The sequence below is a fragment of the Heloderma suspectum genome, chromosome 1, assembly GCF_057233095.1.
Source record: "Heloderma suspectum isolate Gila_16-S chromosome 1, 16-S_ref, whole genome shotgun sequence".
NCBI classification, from domain to species: Eukaryota; Metazoa; Chordata; class Lepidosauria; order Squamata; family Helodermatidae; genus Heloderma; species Heloderma suspectum.
In genome coordinates, this window is record NC_139458.1 from 161624488 (window position 1) to 161643570 (window position 19083).

The window sequence follows — 19083 nt, forward strand, 5'->3', positions numbered from 1 at the left end:
TACCTAGCCTTACATGTTTAAGAGATGGATCCAATCTTTGTATGAGTGAGTGGAGGTCCACTCGTACACATGGGCTTCCCCATCCTCTCTTCTGAAGCCCCTTGAGTGCTGCAAATCTGCTCTGGAAGGTCCCTGAACCCTCCAGAGGATATTGGGGAGTGGGGGGTGGAGAGGGGAAGCCTGTTCCCTCCTGCTGGTGGAACAAAACCACTGGATAGAACCCTGAGTGCTTTTTACAGCTGTCTCGTGTTTAAATTGGGCCATAGCCTTAGAGAAGAATTATGAAAGTGCAACTTGTGAAGTACTTTTCCTTGTCTTTAAAAATGTCATTGGAACTGGAAAACTCCCATGTTTCTTTTTTACTACAGAGGAAAAGCTAGAAAGCATAGTGGCGGCAGTGCTTTAAAAGTTCAGTACCTAAAGTGAAAGAGGGGTATTATGTAAAATCTCATGACTTTAACCCAATACTATTTGCAAGAGCTCACTCTTGGTTGGCGTCCCTGGCAGGGAAGCTCAGGTGGTGAGTCTGTAAGTATCACCACACGTGTTAATATGGATTTAATAATTTTAGGTGGCCCTCCAGTTCATAGTTTTCCAGTTCCAGTATAATTGAAACAACTTCTCTAAACAAACCAGAACTGGCTCAGAGAGCATAATTTTTCTCATAATTGATTGGGTCTTCAAAACAATATTTTAAAGGGTTTGGGGTTTTTTTTAAGAGTCTTCCTTCCAGGCTTTTTTGTTGTTTCTGTTGCTTTATTATCTATGAATTAAAATCAGACATATGAGTTCAAAGCTAAGCGGACTGTGCTTAAATGGCTGTAGGACTCTATATTTTATGTAATGTGGCAGGCACATTTATCAGCTTGCAAACCTGGCAGAATGAAAAAGATGGTGTTAAGAACCAAAGTATATGACATGATACTGAATCAATTTTTTAAAAATTCTCTTCCTCCATGTTCAATACAAAGTAAATTGCCTATGCCATTGTAATATTTATAGCATTTAAATATTGCAATTTAACTTATATGTTCCACAGAATAATATATGTTCCACAGAATAATAATATGTTCCTCTGAGAGTCCTGGTTTCTGAAAGAATATTGCACTGAAAAACTGAAACATTTCTGGTTTTGGAAAGACTATAGCAGTGATAAAGTGGAAACAAGAAGCCAAGGAAAAGAGGTGTTCATAACTTCCTAAGGCCAGTTTACACAGTGAAGCAGAGGTATACTTCTTGGACTCCCCAGTCACTGTAACAGAGTATTTTATAGGAAGAGTAATGAGATACAAAGGAAAAAAGATCTCCTATACCTTTATGAATTGTACAGAAGATGCAACTTCTATAAATGCAACTTTCCTCATCCCTGCAAAACAAGCGGCAGTTCTGGTGGGGCAGCATGTAAATCTGAGGCTCGCACTCCAAAGCCCATTGCATGGGGTTGGGAGACACCAGGCCACAGGGTGAACTTGTCCTGAGACCATCATAATGGTTCGAGAATGTATATAAATGTTCATATTTATTTGAGGATAAATAGTATCAGAATAAGATTATTTTAGAATAAATCCATGATCTCAAAATGATTTTCAAATGATACAAAGTTAGCTACTTCATATATTTCTGAAGTCTCCTTTACTACTGCATCAGTAGCCCATTCATGCTGTGCAGGGTTACTCAGTAATGAGGTGACTGCTGGGAGTTTCGTTAGCATAAGTCACTGGCAAACCTTAGCTTAAAGGAAAGGCCTTTATTCAGATATAAGGAAAGGCCTTATAAGATTAAAGGAAAGGCCTTTATTCAGTGTGCTCAACCAGTACAGGTAGGCCCACTGCAGAAACTGCCCACTCCCGACTTCCTGTCCCAGCACTTCCTGTTCCCTTACTAAACCCTGAATCTCTTCACTTTGTTCTATTACTCATGATATACTGGGTGGGGAGGTGGTTGAATTTTCACCCTATCAGTAATCAAGTAGTAGAGGGAGATGAGTTTGATTGACTAGCCAGAGGAGAAACATCCAGATGCACAAACATGCCAAAGTAAAAAATCATTTCTTATTCCAAGGGTGTTCTTAACTGAGATTTTACGGTATGATGAATAAATGCTTCAAGACCAAAGCTTAAAGGCTGATTCATAAGGATGATAATATTGACAAAGCAATTCAGGGAAAAGGTTAAATAGTTTATTAAATGTTAAGCAATCCTGATTTAAATACATAGTTTTCTATTCTGTTTCTTCCCAATAGATTATGGATCACACCAGCTTGGGTCTGGCTGTTGTTAGCTTAACAGGGTAGCTCTGCCTGCTGAGGGTCCATATTTTCCACCACTGTGGAAATTGCACATTCATTTTGCCTTGAGTTCAACTGTGCTAGAGCAATTATTGGGAAAGGGCACATACTTTCCCATCTTTAGGAAAGATCACCTTATAGCTTGGAGAACAGAACCTCACTGTTACCTTGGCTTGCAAATCTGCAAACATTATTAGTGGGTAATAAAATTAGTTGCAAGCATAATATTTATCTAAAGTTCTTACAGAATCTTGAAGACCACAGATTTGACCCTATGCTACTGTTTTTTGAAATGACTATTACTAAAGGCTGTCAAGATATAATATTTAGACCTGATGTCAGCATTGTTGGGCATCTGCCAAGGCCCACACCATAGCATGGTACAACTGCCAACCCCCAGAGCCCGCTGGCTGTGCAGCTCCCTCTCCTCACTGTTGCTGCCTGCTCCCCCTGCCTGTGCCATGCGTCCAAACAAGAGGGAGGAGATGGAGCAGTATTTTCTACTTGTCTTGCATTCTTCCACGGAGCAGTGATGCAGATTAGGCCCAGAGGGAAAGCACAAGCAAGTGGCCAGTGGCAATGGGCAAAGAGACAAACACACAGACAAACATACTGACCCATCTGGAAGTTGGCAGATGCCCATCTCTATTCACTTTCAGAATGGAGCTGATCTATGAATGAAACTACAGCAGCCTTCCCCAATCTGGTGCCCTCAAGTTTTTAGACTATGGGCTACTGGAAGTCAAAGTCCAAAACATCAGGAGAACATCAGGTTAGAGAAGACTGGACTAGTCTATGACCCTCGAGAAAAAGGGATGATGTCCAGCTCTTAACATTGGGAGCAGACTTAAGATAACCACTATGGTGAGCCAGGCATCTCTGATGATATTAGGGTAAATAGATCTGGGTTGAACAGGAAAGTGTGGCGAGGGGCAGGAACAGGGCAGAAATGTTCTGGTGTGAGGAAGTACTTCACCAGCCATTCAATTCCTCCAACTGTGAGTAGGAAATTTCACAGGTACCTCACTTGTTAAGACTAATCCAATTGCAAATCACAGTGGTATGTGACTAAGCTTTGGAAAGGTGAGAGCACAGGCAATCAGCCTCCTAAGAAACAATTCACTGCACTCTCCTTTTGAAAATTGAAAGCCTCCCATTTAAAAACGGCTTAAAACTTCTACTTTATAAAGGCTAGTTACTTGTAAAGATGAAACATGCTCAAGAAGGCTGCGCAGCTAAATGCCATCACAGCTGCAAGTGTCAATCAAAGGCAATTCCCAAGCCAGCCTGGGAATAATTCTTGTAAATAAAGAGCACAGCTTGAAGTGCTGACTTTTTCTGATCAAAAACTGTCCTGGAGACAACTGAACAGTTTTAGGTCAGGCAAAGGCCTCAGTTTCTGGTGGGCCTTTTATTATTTTCAGAGGTAGCACCATAGTTAGAGTGTGTAGAATTTCCTCACAGTGATCATGATATTGTCTAATGGTTTTTCTACTTCGTACGTGGTTATGGAAGGATTTTTTAAAAGAATGTGTTTGAAGAAAGCTTAAAACCCTTTCAGATAGCTGTTTTAATAGCCACAACACCGATTTCCCTCATGCACAAATCAAACAAAGAAACTGTAATCATCATTTAAACATTCCTAACACTTTTTTAAAAAATAAAACCCTTTATACCTATGTTACTAAGTGTTATTCTAGTATAACAAATGAAAACATTAAAAATGAGTTTTGATTATACCTACCACTTAAAACTTTAAAATGCATATTCATTATCTACAAGATATAAGAAATATACATTATCAAAGTTAATTATCTATCAAAAAAGTTTCATTTCCAAGTTCTAATTCATAGTGCTACCAAACGTTGATGCAATTGTTATATATGTGTCTCTTTCTCTTACAAGTTATGAGGCTATTTTTAATAAAACTGCATTCTGATTTGGGATCTAGACTCGTGTTCTAAAATAATATATGGAGCCAGACTTTATGATGTCATGCTTTTTTCCATAAGTTTAGAGACAGAAATACATTTCTGTACATTCCAAATACCAGTTTTGTTGTCCTTATTTTAAATACAGTGCATGCCTCATATCAGACACATTGGCAAAGGCTTTCTGTTCAGTACAGAAGGGGAATGAGAGAGGTTCCTAACCTTGGGTCCCTAACTGATGTTGGACTACAACTCCCATCACCCTGACCACTGGGTATGGTGGCTGGGTATGGTGGAAGTTGTAGTGCTGTTCCATCTGGGGACTGAAGGTTGGGAACCACTGAGAGAACTCAGGATTCATCTGCTCAGGCTAATCCTGCACTAGCTGAGTGAAGTCTTTGCCTCATGCAACAGATGTGGGGGGGGAGTAGTGATGAGGTGTTGGAATACTGTGCTGTGTGGGCCACCTGGCCTGCCCTCCACCTAAACTAGTGTGTTGCCCTCAGGTGCAATAGAGGTGTCCCATCACCAGTGTTGAAGTAAGATAGAACTGCCAGTCTGTAATCATCATTTAAATCATCATTTAATCAGCTTCTGCCTGTGAAATAGGTGTGTGTATGTCCTCTTCCCCTTCCCCTGAGGCAGCAAATGTATTGGGATGGTCCTGTGCACTAGTATAACTAGACCCATTAATGCTGTAAACATGGTGGTGGTTTGCATGCAGCAGCAGGACAGTGACAAGTAAAAGGGCAGGTGGACATACCTCTTTCAACATTCTAGAAAACTTTCTCCCACACATGATTCTCCTGTGTACAGCCTTACTAGGCATGCTGCCACCAAATCTGTTCCTTTCTCCCCTGCCTTGGGATAACAGCTAAGGCTGGGCAGAAATCTGACCGGGAAGTTTTCCCCCATATACCCAGCATGATTGGAATGGCATGTTGTAGTGTTGCTACCTTTTCTGTCTGGACTCCACAGATTTTAAGATCAGCTGCATGATAGGCATACATTCAACAACAACAAGCTATGAATAGATACTAGTCCTGATGGCTCTATGCTACCTCCAGTATCAGAGGCAGTAAGCCTATGTACACCAGTTGCTGGGGAAAATGGGTGGGAGTGGGTTTCCCATCAATAGCTGGTCAGCCACTATGTGAACAAAATGCTGGACTAGATGGACCCTTGGTCTGATCCAGCATGGCTCTTCTTATGTTTTTTTGTTAATATCCAAGTATGGAGATGAACTGAAGGGAAAGCATCACCCATGTATTTCTCTCTTTGAAACACTGTTTTAAAACCACAGCCCCCCCGTTATTATTTTTTAAAGGTACCAGCCAACCCTAAATGTCTCCAAAATCCAACACTACTGTGAGATCACACGACTCGCTATGCTGGTGTTGATCGATTATTTAGCTTTGACTAAAGAGAATCTGCTGTTGAGGGCACAGGGAAAGATGGGAACATTCCTTGATTTTACAAGACATAAGGCTCTCCTTTTATATCTCCAACTGTAACTGCTCCATTACTGACCCAGAAAGGGGAGGTATCTTTGATTTTTTATCTCCACTTTGCATTCTTTCCCAGTTCAGCTGATTTCACCATCCACAGAAATCTCATACCAACCTCCCTATATTTGTATTTGAAGGGTAGTTACTGAGCATGTCAACAACCTCCTGAAACATCAACCCTGGGAACTTAATTTCACTGAAAAAGAGATCCATTCTTCCATTTGCTGAAAGTAGAACCAGGCATCAGCCTCACATATGTGGATTTGGCCTGAAGGGGGCTACCTGGGCTTTGGGGGTTGGGCGCTTCCTTATATCATCTCTCCCCTCCAAACCAATTTACAAATGCCTCCCATCTATTTCAGTGGACCTTACTCTGTTGACGAAATACATTCAAGCATTATGCATAAACACATATTAGAGCCATTACATAGAGCAGGGAAAGTTTTAGAGCATGCTGTAATTCTCAGGAGCACTGATTCAGTTCCACCTCTACTCTGTGAAAACTCTTCCAAAAAACACTGCCATGACATGATTGAAAAAGAATGTTGTATTCTTTTACCAAAGTATTAAGAGCATGTTCATAAATTTAAACTCACTTTCAAAGGATTGAGTGGGTCCTGATGTACTCTCCTCCATTCCACAAACCTTGCAATTTCTGTGTGTGGAAAACCCCTAAAAATGGGAAGTGTTGACAACAACTTCAGAGGAAGCTTCTCTGTTCACTTCAGTGTTTGGCAGGGTTGAGTAATATTAGTATATGATTATGTGCAAAGTGATGTCTCTTTAAAGTGATATTATGGCAACATGTATATGCTTGTTGTCCAAGGCATACCTCAAATATGCTTCACATAGATAGTGAACAAGGAAGTTTCAGTGCTTAATAATCACAGAACTATAGTACTGACATAATACCAGAGGCCATTAAGTCAAACCTCCATGCATTTACTGTACACAAAAGAACTGCCACCAAGCAAAAGCCCAGTGTAGCCAAATGCGTACCCTGGATTTTAGGAAAGCCGATTTTAATAAACTCAGAACAATGATCAGTAAGGTCCCATGACAAGCGACTCTAACGAGAAAAGGAGTCCAGGATGGGTGGGAGCTTTTAAAAAAGGAAATTCTCAAGGCACAATTGCAAACAATTCCAACACGAAAAAAGGCGGAAGACAACAGAATAAGCCAATGTGGCTTCAGAAAAAGCTTAGAGATAACCTGAAAACAAACAAGGACACATATAGGAAGTGCCAAGCAACAAAGGAAGAGTACAGGCAGGTAGCACAGAATTGCAGGGATGTCATCAGGAAGGCTAAAGCTGAGAATGAGCTGAGATTAGCGAGGGATGCTAAAAGCAACAAAAAGGCTTTCTTCAGATACATCCATAGTAAAAGAGAGAGGAAAGAAATGGTGGTTCAACTATTGAATAAGGATGGCAAAATGATAACAGATGACAAAGAAAAGGCAGAAGTGCTCAATTCCTACTTTGGCTCAGTCTTCTCCCAAAAGAGAGTCTATGAGCCACCAGGCAAAGGTGAAGTACAGGTTGAAGGGGCAGGATTGCAGCTTGAGATTGATAGGCATAAGATCAAGGAACACCTAATTACTTTGAATGAGTTCAAATCTCCAGGGCCAGATGAACTGCATCCTAGAGTCATAAAGGAACTGGCAGAAGAACTCTCAGAACCGCTGTCTATTCTCTTTGAGAAATCATGAAGGACAGGGGAAGTGCCAGATGACTGGAGGGCTAATGTTGTCCCTATCCTCAAAAGGGGCAGAAAAGAGGAACCTGGGGACCAGTCAGTCTGACATCAGTCCCTGGGAAAATTCTGGAGCAGATTATACAGCAATCAATCTGTAAGCACCTTGAAAATAATGCAGTGATTACTCCAAGCCAATATGGATTTGTCAAGAACAAATCCTGCCAGAGAAATCTGATCTCATTTTTTGATCAGGCAATCTCCCTTGTGGACTGCGGACATGCTGTAAATGAGTGGGGTATCGCAGAGCTCAGTCCTGGGCCCAGTGCTCTTCAACATTTTTTTAAATTTTTTTTTAATGACTTGGATGAGGAAGTGCACAGAATGCTTAGAGAGATGTACAAAAGTGACTTACCTACGTAAATATTTACGTAGACTAAAACGGCGAAAAATAAGGAACACAAATGGCAGCCGCCGTAGCCGCTGCCATTTGCGTATGCCATTTTGTTTTTTTGTTTTTTATTGGCTTGCCGTGATAGGCTACGTAAAGACTTACATAGCCTATTAAGGCAAAGACCAGAATGCAAATGGCGGCCGCAGCAGCCAGTCGAAAGACCAGCCACTGCCACCACCGAAGCCGCCGCTGGAGCCGCCGCCATCCAGAACATCTGCCCCAGGTAAGTCTCGTCCTGGGGGGAATTCCGCGAGGGGGCGGCAGGCCTTTCCGCCACAGATTTCGGGGGGCCAAATGCTAGTGCATTCGGCCTCACTGAAATCCGTGGCGGAATTCTCCGCCATCCCTAAATGCTTATCAAATTTGCAGAAGACACAAAATTGGGTGGGCTAGCTAATACCCTGGAAGACAGAAACAGAATTCAAAGTGATCTTGATAGGCTGGAATGCTGGGCAGAAAACAACAGAATGGCATTTAATAGGGATAAATGCCAAGTACTGAACCTAGGAAAAGGAAACCAAAGGCACAGTTTCAAAATGGGAAATACGTGGCTCAACAACAGTACAAGCAAGAAGGATCTTGGAATTGTTGTAGATCACAACCTGAATATGAGCCAACAATGTGATGTGGCTGCAGAAAAGGCAAATGCCATTTTGGGCTGCATTAATAGAAGAATAGCTTCCAAATCCTGGGAAGTACTAGTTCCCCTCTACTTAGCACTGGTTAGGCCTCACCTGGAGTACTGTGTCCAGTTCTGGGCACCGCACTTTAAGAAGGATGCAGACAAACTGGAGAGGGTTCAGAGGAGGGCAACGAAGATGATCAAGAGACTGGAAACAAAGTCCTATGAGGGGAGACTGAAAGAACTGGGCATGTTTATCCTTGAGAAGAAAAGACTGAGGGGAGATAGTACTCCTCAAGTACTTGAAAGGTTGTCACATTGAGGAAGGCCAGAATCTCTTCTTAATCATCCCAGAATGTAGGACACAGAATAACGGGCTCAAGTTACTGAAAACCGGATTCCGGCTGAGCATCAGGAAAAATGTCCTGACTGTTAGAGCAATACGGCAATGGAACCAATTACCTAGGGTGGTAGTGGGCTCTCCCACACTGGAGGCATTCAAGATGAAGCTAGACAGCCACTTATCAGGGATGCTTTGACTTGGATTCCTGCACTGAGCAGGGGGTTGGACTTGTTGATCTTATAGGCCCCTTCCAACCCTACTATTCTATGATTCTAAATTAATGCTCAATAGACAGCTGCAGCCATCCATAGTTCCATGACATTTGTTTGTCACATTCACAGGTAGAACTTAGGTGTACAACTTCTAAACATGTAGTGTGCAAAGTAGTCCAAGTTATTTTGACTATTAGGGAAGTAAAACACTAAGAGCCCAGCAGATAGGTGCAATATTTGGCCAAATTGTACCTTTGATTATAAAAGCATGAGACTTGGGGCACAGGTAGGACATATTCTTAGGATGATTTTAGGCTATAGGGTCATTGCAGATTTCCCTCCTAACAGCAATGGCAGATGTTTTTCAAAATGGCCTCCTGAGAAACATTTCCTGAGAAACTGCCCTACTGTATGTTTGATGCTCTGTGGGTCAAAATGAATGTGATTTTGTTTGAATCTGGTGTGTAAATACCTGTGCAGACCTCCATCATACACACTCATACACACAAGTACAGGAACGCACACACATACGCACATGCACATGCGAAATGGAGTTAAGAAAAATCATATAACCTTATTTATAACGTTATAACATTATAAATAATTGTTTCTAATTTGTAATGTTTTCTGGGCTCCATATTGAGATCTTCTGGATGAAAGTGGGTGGACTGGAGCGCTTGTTCAGGCTGATGTTACCACAGCAGGAAAAGCTGATTCATTTATACAAGCATTCCATGTGACACACACTTGTAGGGCTCATCAAATCACAGTCAGTAGTCTCTATGTACTTCTCCAGCAGGCCTATAATGAGGACAGCCAGGACTTAGAAGGCAATGGCCACTTCTTGTTCCTGGAAGACTGTATAATGAAAGAAGTAATGTATGTCCCTAGTTCTGATTCTGCTAGATTATTCTACAGTTGGAGTCTTGATGACTTATGTGAGAGTGATAAGAGAGGGAGACTTCCAGCTCTGTATTGAGGCCCTGTCCAAGTTTGTTCCCTGGTTCTTTGCTTTGGATCATACCCACTATGCAAGATGGATCCCTGCCCACTTACATGATATGGTTTCACTTAAAGACCACCATTGTAACATCTATGAAGAATTCATGAAAGGGAAATTTGTCACAAAAAAGTAAAAACATGCCTTCTCTGCTATTGTCATTTACCAGGGGCCAATCTACATGGAAATGCTTTGTGAAGCAATTTGGTCAAAATCTGCATTTTCTCAGAAACAAATGAGCTCTTTCCATGGTACACACAGTGTTATATTCCTCCGCTTTTGCAGAGCAAATGGGAACTGAAGCTGCATTAGTTGGGGTGGGGTGGAAGAGTAGAAATGGACATCATCAAGTGCGTAGGTGCATGGCAGCCAATGAGCGCAGGTTTGCTCCCCCTCCCTCCCTCCCTTGCATGTTCATCGCAGTGCAATGGAGGACTTGCTTACAAGTAGATGTTCATGAAAAACCCCATATACGCCACATACACACACATTTATCAGGCAGGCAGGCAGCTGCCCCCGCCCCGAGACTGAGCAGAATGAGTGGGAGTGCAAGAGGCTCTGAGAGCAGAGTGTGCGAAGCCAGCGAGGAGGGAGAGCAAATGTCTTTGATGTATATTAACTGCCCAATCCACAGGCTTCCCCTCTCCCACAAGGGCTCAATAAAGGGCTTCTAAGTACAAATTCATGAAAATTATCCACCCTGGCATCCACCCTTTCTTAGCTATGAAGCTTCGAATCAACAGGTGTCCACCATTTCTTAGCTGTGCTCATTCACAGCTGAACAGTTTCAGAACAGCAGGGCTGGCTCCCCCACCCCCAACCCACTCCCATGCTCAATCAATATTTAAAGTGAGAGGTAGCGCCTGAGCCCACTTTCACAACAGCGCAGTTTCTTCCAGGTAGACACCTTTACCTCTCTGCTCTCCCCCTGCCCCTGTCTCATGCAACTTTCCCTACTGCCAATCAGCGCCGCTTCCACCAGCCCACACCGAAGACAGCTGAGGTCACACAGACTTCAGAATGGCACTGAAGCTGCTGTGACAGGAAAATCCAACACAAAATGAGTTTGAAAAAAACACGGATTTAGGGCAAGAAATCCCACGCTAGCTATGGAGAGCAGCATATGTCATCTGACATGATCGACGTGGGGGTGGAGTAGAACCAGAGTAAAAGCCACATATAGATAGGCCCCAGGCCCACGAGCAGACTAATGCATCTGCAAAAGGTGATGGTGGGGCTGTAGGCCTAACAGAAAACCCAGCAGCTCTGCATCAATGGGTGGTGTCTGGTCCCGAGATGGCCCACTTAACTGAAGAATGTGAGAATTCAAGCAATAAGAGGTGGGACACAGATGAGCATCACCAAGTCTCTCACTCAAGCTACAGAAGATATGGGAAACCCATTTAGTGAAAACACCTGTCATCTTATTGTACTTGACAGTAGAAACATTGTAGATCCAGCATTGACAGACACACTACTCAAGACTGAGAAACTTGGAGTTGCCCAACATGAAACATATGACAGTGAGAGGCTTGTCAACCAAGACAAACCTATCACAGTTCCTGTCAAATGGAACAACCTCCAAATCTTCAGCCATCCTCCAGTCAGAGAAAAGTCAAGTAAACAGGTGCAACTGATATCCCTAAAGAATGACTGCTCGCTCTCCTCTAGACTTTACAGTGCATCCCAGATACACAGTGGTGATCTAGATGACTTCTTTTGCCATGAGAATCAAGCCTATCCTGCAGCACTGTCAAATATGGGGAGTCTGAGAACAGGAACAAGGTCTGATTTCTTGCACTGTTTGGATGAGCTCACACCTGTGAAAGAAAATGTCTCCAATCCTATAGTGCAGGTGACCATTCTTGATGGTGCTGCCATTGTCAACATGCTGCAACCAAGGCTTACAAAAACATTCTAGGATTATGCCACTGATGTTTTCTTTCCGTATATCAAATCACAGGTTCAGTCAGTATGTAACAAGATTAGACATCATCTGGGATGTGTATAGGCCTGAAAGCCTGAAAGCAGCAAAAGGGGAAAAGGTATTCAGAAATGTGTCGAGCCATCAAGTCCAGTCCCAAAAACAGGACTAAGCTGTTCTCCTTGTTGACAATGGCTCTAGTAGGCATTGACACTAACAGGTGATTACTACAAACAGGACCAATGTGCTTTGTGTAAATTGTCAAGATGTCTTGGGACTGGCTCCGTGCAAGAAAGGCTGTAGAGCATATTGCAGGTGTGACAAGGCTGCTCTACAATCTACTGCTCTTTGTCTTTGTGGCACCTTTTGTACTGACCAATAAGATGTGTGGGGGGGAGGGGTCCAACAGTATCCAAGTGTATTTGACTTTAAAAAAATAATTTAGTGTGGGCGGCCTGCTAATGACAACACTGTATTTACATGAAATAAACAGCAATCATTCTGTTCTTTAAGTTGTTTTTTTCCCGATGCCTAGCTTTAAAAACAACAACATAGGTCTATATTCTATTACAGAACCTTAACTTTGTTTTGTTTTTAACTCCCATTTGGCTTTTTGTACACTTCTAAAGTTATAATGCAAGGAATTCAGCTCTCATAAACCCTAAAATATGCATGATTCTCCAAAAACTGAGAAATCATAACTGCGATTGGTGGCCATATTTCAAAATGGCTGCCAATTTTGTTACAGGGCAAATCTGAGATGGCCCTATAGCAAAAAATATTCTATATAGTATGGTCTAAAAGCATGTCAGATTTCATGCTTTTATCATCAAAGGCACAGTTGTCTCACCTATCTGCTGGACTATAGCAAAGAATATAAATCTATGTAACTTATATTAAAAGAGTAAGATTTTATGTTCCATCTTCGTTCACTGTGTTCAAGAGTGTTTACAGGGTCAGTTCACACAATAGTAGCAAAACCAGGTTTGCTATTAAGTGTACATTCAACAGGAAACAACAGCCAGTCCCGGCTTCCAGTGAAGCATAATAAAATGCTTGTAAGCGTGTGCTCATCATACTGACATCACATTTTTAGGTATGCACTTTAGGGTGCTGATTGTGAGCTGCCTAATTAACATAATTACCCTTGCCGGGTGTGGGTTGTTGTTGTGATGTCTGAATCCATGAAGGATGGTGGCTGGGATCATTCACAAAACACCCTGAAACTATGGCTTGTTCTAGTGTTTCAGGATGGTTTGTAAACCACCCTGAAACCATAGGTGGCTCATGACCAGCTTGCGACTGGCATGAGTGGGGAGGAAATATAAGCCACCATGACTTATTTTCCCTCCATGATTGTGTGAACCCAACCACAGTGTACAAAGTAGGGATATATGAGAATTTTGTTTATGTTCACAAATCACACAAACATGTTCTGAACACAATCCTGTATGCAAATGCAAGAGTGTTTTTTGAGAAATGTTCAGAAATTCCCATTGAAAATGCACACTTTTTCCATTCAAAAGACAGGTTGAAAAGAGGAGCAAGCCAAAATGAGCTTTCAAGTAATTTTCAGAGAATTTAGGTGAGATCAAAAATTGCTGGTTCCCCCATCCCTGGTACGAAGTGGACTATAGAACACAGCCATAGACTTGCAAGTTTCAAGTTATTTGAAGCAATGTTCTTTAATTAAACTGACACATCTACATAACTGACATCCTTATTTCAGGGCATCCCAGGTCTATTAAATTCCATTGGACAAAGCACTATTTTTTTCCTGATCTAGAACAGCAAGGTATCATGCTCCTATAAAACTATCCATAGTTGCAGTTGGCTGTGTACTTCATAACAGTTACATTTAGTTACACTTACCTATTAATAAAAAGTCATTTAGTTACATTTAGCTATTCATTAGCTAAATTAATAGTTACATTTAGTTACATTTAGCTATTAATAAAATGTCTCTTGCAATCTTGACAACAGAATAGGTTAGATCCAGACTTGGTCATATTTAGAGTAAATCTGTTGATTTCAGTGGGTGTACCCAAAGAATGACTAAGTCTGGATCCAACTCATTGTTTTCAACATGCATTCAAGGGGTCACAACAATGCTATGAAGGGACATAACTGTGAAAGGCTGAATCTACACATAGTAGTTATACCGTTATCATAACTACTGGTGCCCATTGGTGTCATGTACCACTAGTTATGATAACGGTACGATAACAGTATAACTGCTATGTGTAGATTCAGCCAAAGAGCCAGGCACACCAGCTGAAAAGACATCCAAAAGTGTAGAACTATTAATGTACTCACCATGAGACTACTGTCCAAAGAGAATCTTTTCCCAAACTCCTTTTTCACTAGTTGCTGCTTTTTGTCCATGGCTGAAGATATTTCACTTCATACTCTATTAGAAATGCCAGGCTTTTCCTATTTCCATTGGGGGAGAAAAGTTAAAATACATATTAAAATACTTCATTCATTCAAAGAAAGATATACCAATTGTATATCAATAAAGTTAATTTGGAATTTCCCTATTTTTCCCAGTCAGCTTGAGTTTGTTCAGTCTTGAAAATGGTACAGAATATATTGAGACTGCACACCGTGGTATGTTTCCAAGTTCTAAAAAAAAACATGAACACTTGCCAATCATCAGAAAGTTTGGGTTTTTGAACTTAGGCGGTTGCCATTTGCACACTTAGAACCCACTGGGCAGACAAAATCTGCAATGACATTCCCTCCCTATCTGATGAGAAGGTAAAGCTCTTCAGACAATTTACAAACAGTTCATACATTCAGGTGCTATGTGCATTTAAATACTTGTTTAAGTGATCCACTAACATGAGCAGTAAGAGAATCAATAACATGGAAGAATGCTGGTCTTGAAGAACAGGAGTCTTGTTCAGTCATTGAGCAAAATCCAATGTTACATGAGCAGACTGCTCCTTCCACAACAGGAGTTTCCCTCTCCCTCCCTTTATAGCCCACCAAATGCCCCCTAAATCCACTCTGGAGGATCCCCCAATCCTCTGAAGCAGATTTGGGGTGCGTGCAGGGGGCTGCTTTGGGGAGGGGAAATTCTGTCTGCCAGCCGTGTCCATTCTGGTAGAAGAATTCCACTGGATACAATCCATTCAATGAACATGCGAAGGGACATGTCACTGTGGCAGGAGGCTCCATCTCCAACCTCTGTACACTCATACAGTCAATTCAAGATTCAATTCAAGTGAAGCATTCAGCTGCCACAATGCCACGCCCTTGCAATGAATGCACTTTTGAGTGACTGTACAGGATGCTTTGAAACTCAAAATCCTTGCTTATGGAAGCTAATTGGAGAGCTTCCATGAGTTCCCTCTCTGATGTTACAGCGCTCACATGAGCACAGACATTGCACAACTAGTTAAAAGCACATCTCCGCCAGTTCAAGTAAATGTATGAATTCATTTTTAATAAAAAGCAACTCTTGTGAGCTTGCCCAATGGTTTGGGATGTGGAAGACAACAATGGAAAGTAGGATATTCAAAAGTGCCTTAGGGCAAAAGAGCTTGCATGGCTATGTCCACTACAAGTATAACTGCTGGTGTGATTACACACCTTTTTCTTGCTAAGAAAAAACAGATTTTTTTATGTGACATGAAAAATAACACTGAACATGGTAATTCTTTCTAAATGGCACTAGAATAGACAATAAGATCTAATAGTGCAATATTTCAATCACCATATAAAGCTGGATAAAAGTTCCTGAGGTTATTTATCAACTCCTTAGTCCATTCAATTATTGGGAATTTATCCAAGATAAGACACACTAGTATAAATTGTTCTATGGCAGTACTGCTTATGAAGGCAGTGCTGCAGAAAAAGATGTGTGGGTGAACTTTTTCATTTAACTGTGGCTTCTTCATGAAATAAAACAACCCAAAATCAATGCATCCAGTAGCATATTGTAAGACTTGAGATCCTTTGCAAAACAACATCAAAAATAATTCACAGTATGTTCTGTTTCTCAGTATGGACTGCAGAGACAACCTGGGGCAGCTCACCATCTATTTTCAGCAAAGCTGATTTAATATGAAACAACATTTGACATTGTTGAGGAAAAACAAAAAGTACAACAAAAAACAAGTATCCAGCTAGTGGCATTTATTTGATTAATAATTGTATAAACCAGGTCATTACAATGGATCTAATAGCATCCCCTTTACCCACTTCCCACTGGCACTTAGTCTAAAACATCATTACATGCGCTATGTACTGTAAATAACGAAGGGGGTTGCACTCCCTCTTAAGGACAAGGGTCACAACTTCAGGGTACTCTTGGATCCAGTGTTGCTCCTGCAGGGCCAGGTGACAGCACAAGCCAAGGTGCTGGTTTTGACTTATAAATAGGGATGGCGGAGAATTTCTCCATGAATCTTGGGGAGACCGAATGCCAACACATTCAGCCCCGCGAAATTGGCGGTGAAATTCTCCGCCACCCCCCCCCCCGGGATGGGACTTACCTCATGCGAATGTCCCTCTCGGCGGCGGGTCCCGGCAGCGTTTCGGCGGGGGCGGCCGCCGGTCTTCCGACCGGCCACCGCCACCATTACAAAGTAAATGTAAAAAAACAACACACACACGTGATAGGCTACGTAACGATTTACGTAGCCTATCACGGCTAGATTTTCAAAGTCAGCAGTGATAGGCTACGTAAATCATTACGTAGCCTATCATGGGTGACTTTGGGGGGAAAAAAAAAAGTGTGTACTCAAATGGCGGCGCCCATGGGCGCCGCCATTTGCGTTCCTTATTTGGGCCCGGGTAGTCTACATAAAGATTTACGTAGACTACAGCGAAAATAAGGACAACGCTATTTGCGTTGCCCTTATTTTCGCCGTAGTCCACGTAAATCTTTACGTAGACTACCTGGGCCCAAATAAGGAACGCAAATGGCGGCGCCCATGGGCGCCGCCATTTGCATACGCGCCTTTTTTTTTTCCAAAGTCACCCATGATAGGCTACGTAACAATTTACGTAGCCTATCACGGCTGACTTTGGAAATCTAGCCGTGATAGGCTACGTAAATCGTTACGTAGCCTATCATGTGTGTGTGTTGTTATTTTTTTACATTTACTTTTTTATTTCGCGGCCGGGGAGATGGGGCGCTCCTCCCCGGCCTGAATTTCGGCGGCGAGGGATGGGGCGCCTCCCCCCCGGCCTGAATTTCGGCCAGGCGGGGCGCCTCCCCCCCCCAGCCTGAACTTCGGGGGAAGAACCGAAGCGCCTCCCCCCCACCGCGAAGCAAGCTGCGGGACCAGGTAAGGGACTTTCGTCCATCCTTACTTATAAAGCCCTAAACAGCTTGGGGCCAGGATATCTGAAGGACCATCTCTTCCCGTATGAGCCCACCCATAGTTTGAGACCTTCATCAGAGGCTCTACCCTTTGAAAGTTTAGACAGGCAGTAAAAACTGCATTGTTTTGCCAGGCTTTTGGCTTTTAAAGTGGTGTCTGGTCTGTTTTTAAACAAATGTTCCATTTTTTGTTTGTTTGCATTTATGTTGTTGTACAGTAGGATCCAATAAACTCACATTGCTTTGTGAGCTCAGTGTTAGAAATCCTTTCCCTTCACAATCAACACCACAATAGACAAAGTTTCAGGCTAATACCACTTTATTTTGCTAGAGACTAGCCTTTCTACAAATGTAGATTCAAGGAAACTCTCAGACTTCCCCAGGCTCTAAAGAACTAATTAACATTCTCTAAGCCAAGGAGACAAACCAGAAGGTAGAGAAGTTGCTGGCAGCTTGGGTATGAACCTCATGGCCAAGCTTGCTTTGCAGTGATGCCCCTCTCTTAGGGTGGCTTCCTCCTACGTTGGCTTCCAAGAGTGGCTATCCTGGCGGAGCATCTGAACCCTACCCCTAACTTTTCCCTCTTTGCTTTGCGATGCACCCTAGCATCTCTCAAGTCATGCCCCTCTTCTTCCTCCTCAGAAACTTGAGTTCCCACAGTGGAGGGAGGGGGCAGGGATTGAGCCTGGGCCATCTGTTTGTCAAGGCCTTTGAAGGAATCTCTCCGAGTGCCTAGGCGCTCTAGGGAGGGTCCCTCCCCCAGACTTTGATCTAGCAGTTCTAACTCTGACTCAGAATCGGAGCTGTTAGACAAATGAAAGGGCTGGGACTCGATCCTGACATCCTGGTGGGCAGAAAAGAGATACATAAATACAATCAACCAATCAATCAATCAATCAATGCAAATATTACACACTAAAACAATGGAACAGAACAGTTCAGGATAGAAACTCCAACAAAACCTCACACTAGCTTAAAAGAATTAGCAACTTTTAAAGTTAACCATGTTTAAAAGCCTGAGAAAATAAAAAGGTCCTAACTTAGGGCCAAAATAACAGCAAAGTAGGCAACAGGCAAGCCTCCCTTGGGAAGGCAGGCCACTGGAGGGCCCCACCACCAAGAAGGCTCTCTCGCTGGTTGGCACCCAGAGAAGAGCCTCAAATGTAGATCTCAGTGGACTGGTGGAGTGATATGGGAGAAAATGGTCCAGCAGATACCAAAGTCTTAACTAATGTAGGCCTTTAAAGTTAAGCACCAGCACTTTGAATTGAGCCCAGAAGTTAACAGGGAGACAAAACAAGTGTAATGTGATCCCACCTTCTGGTCCCTCTTAGCAGCCCTGCAGCTGCGTTTTGAACTAATTAGTGCTTCTGGACTGTCTTCAAAGGCCACCCCAAGTAGAGTGCACTGCAGTATTCCAACCTTGATATTACAAGAGCACAAATAACTTCCATGTTTAGAGACAATGGCAGGCGCTAGAGACAAACAGGGAACCACCACCTTTACACTACAACCTTGTGAGCTTCCAGAGGTTTCTGGCTGGCTGCAGACTGAAAGAGAATGTTGGACTATATGGCCGTTGGTCTAAACTATCAAGGCAAGACTTTTAAGGATTTATTTCCAGCACTATGATTTCTGAGCACATTTCTGAAAGCCAAAGGGCTACTTCTGCAACAAACCAATGAATATTTTATTGTTTTTCATCATTTGATACATATACTCATGGTAAAATGATGTATGCAGTCACATGTATTGATCTTCAATGGGTGGGTT

At 42.4% G+C, this 19083-nt stretch overlaps 1 protein-coding gene across 1 annotated transcript in view; it reads right to left on the reverse strand.

Annotated features, from left to right (window-relative positions):
- Nucleotides 1-19083, reverse strand: part of NCKAP5 (NCK associated protein 5) — a 904891-nt gene that overhangs the window by 760328 nt on the left and 125480 nt on the right. Inside the window, exon 4 of the mRNA XM_084808715.1 lies at nucleotides 14292-14408. Coding sequence (XP_084664841.1) covers nucleotides 14292-14360 — 69 coding nt within the window. The 5' untranslated portion in view covers nucleotides 14361-14408. The remainder of the gene's footprint in view (nucleotides 1-14291; nucleotides 14409-19083) is intronic.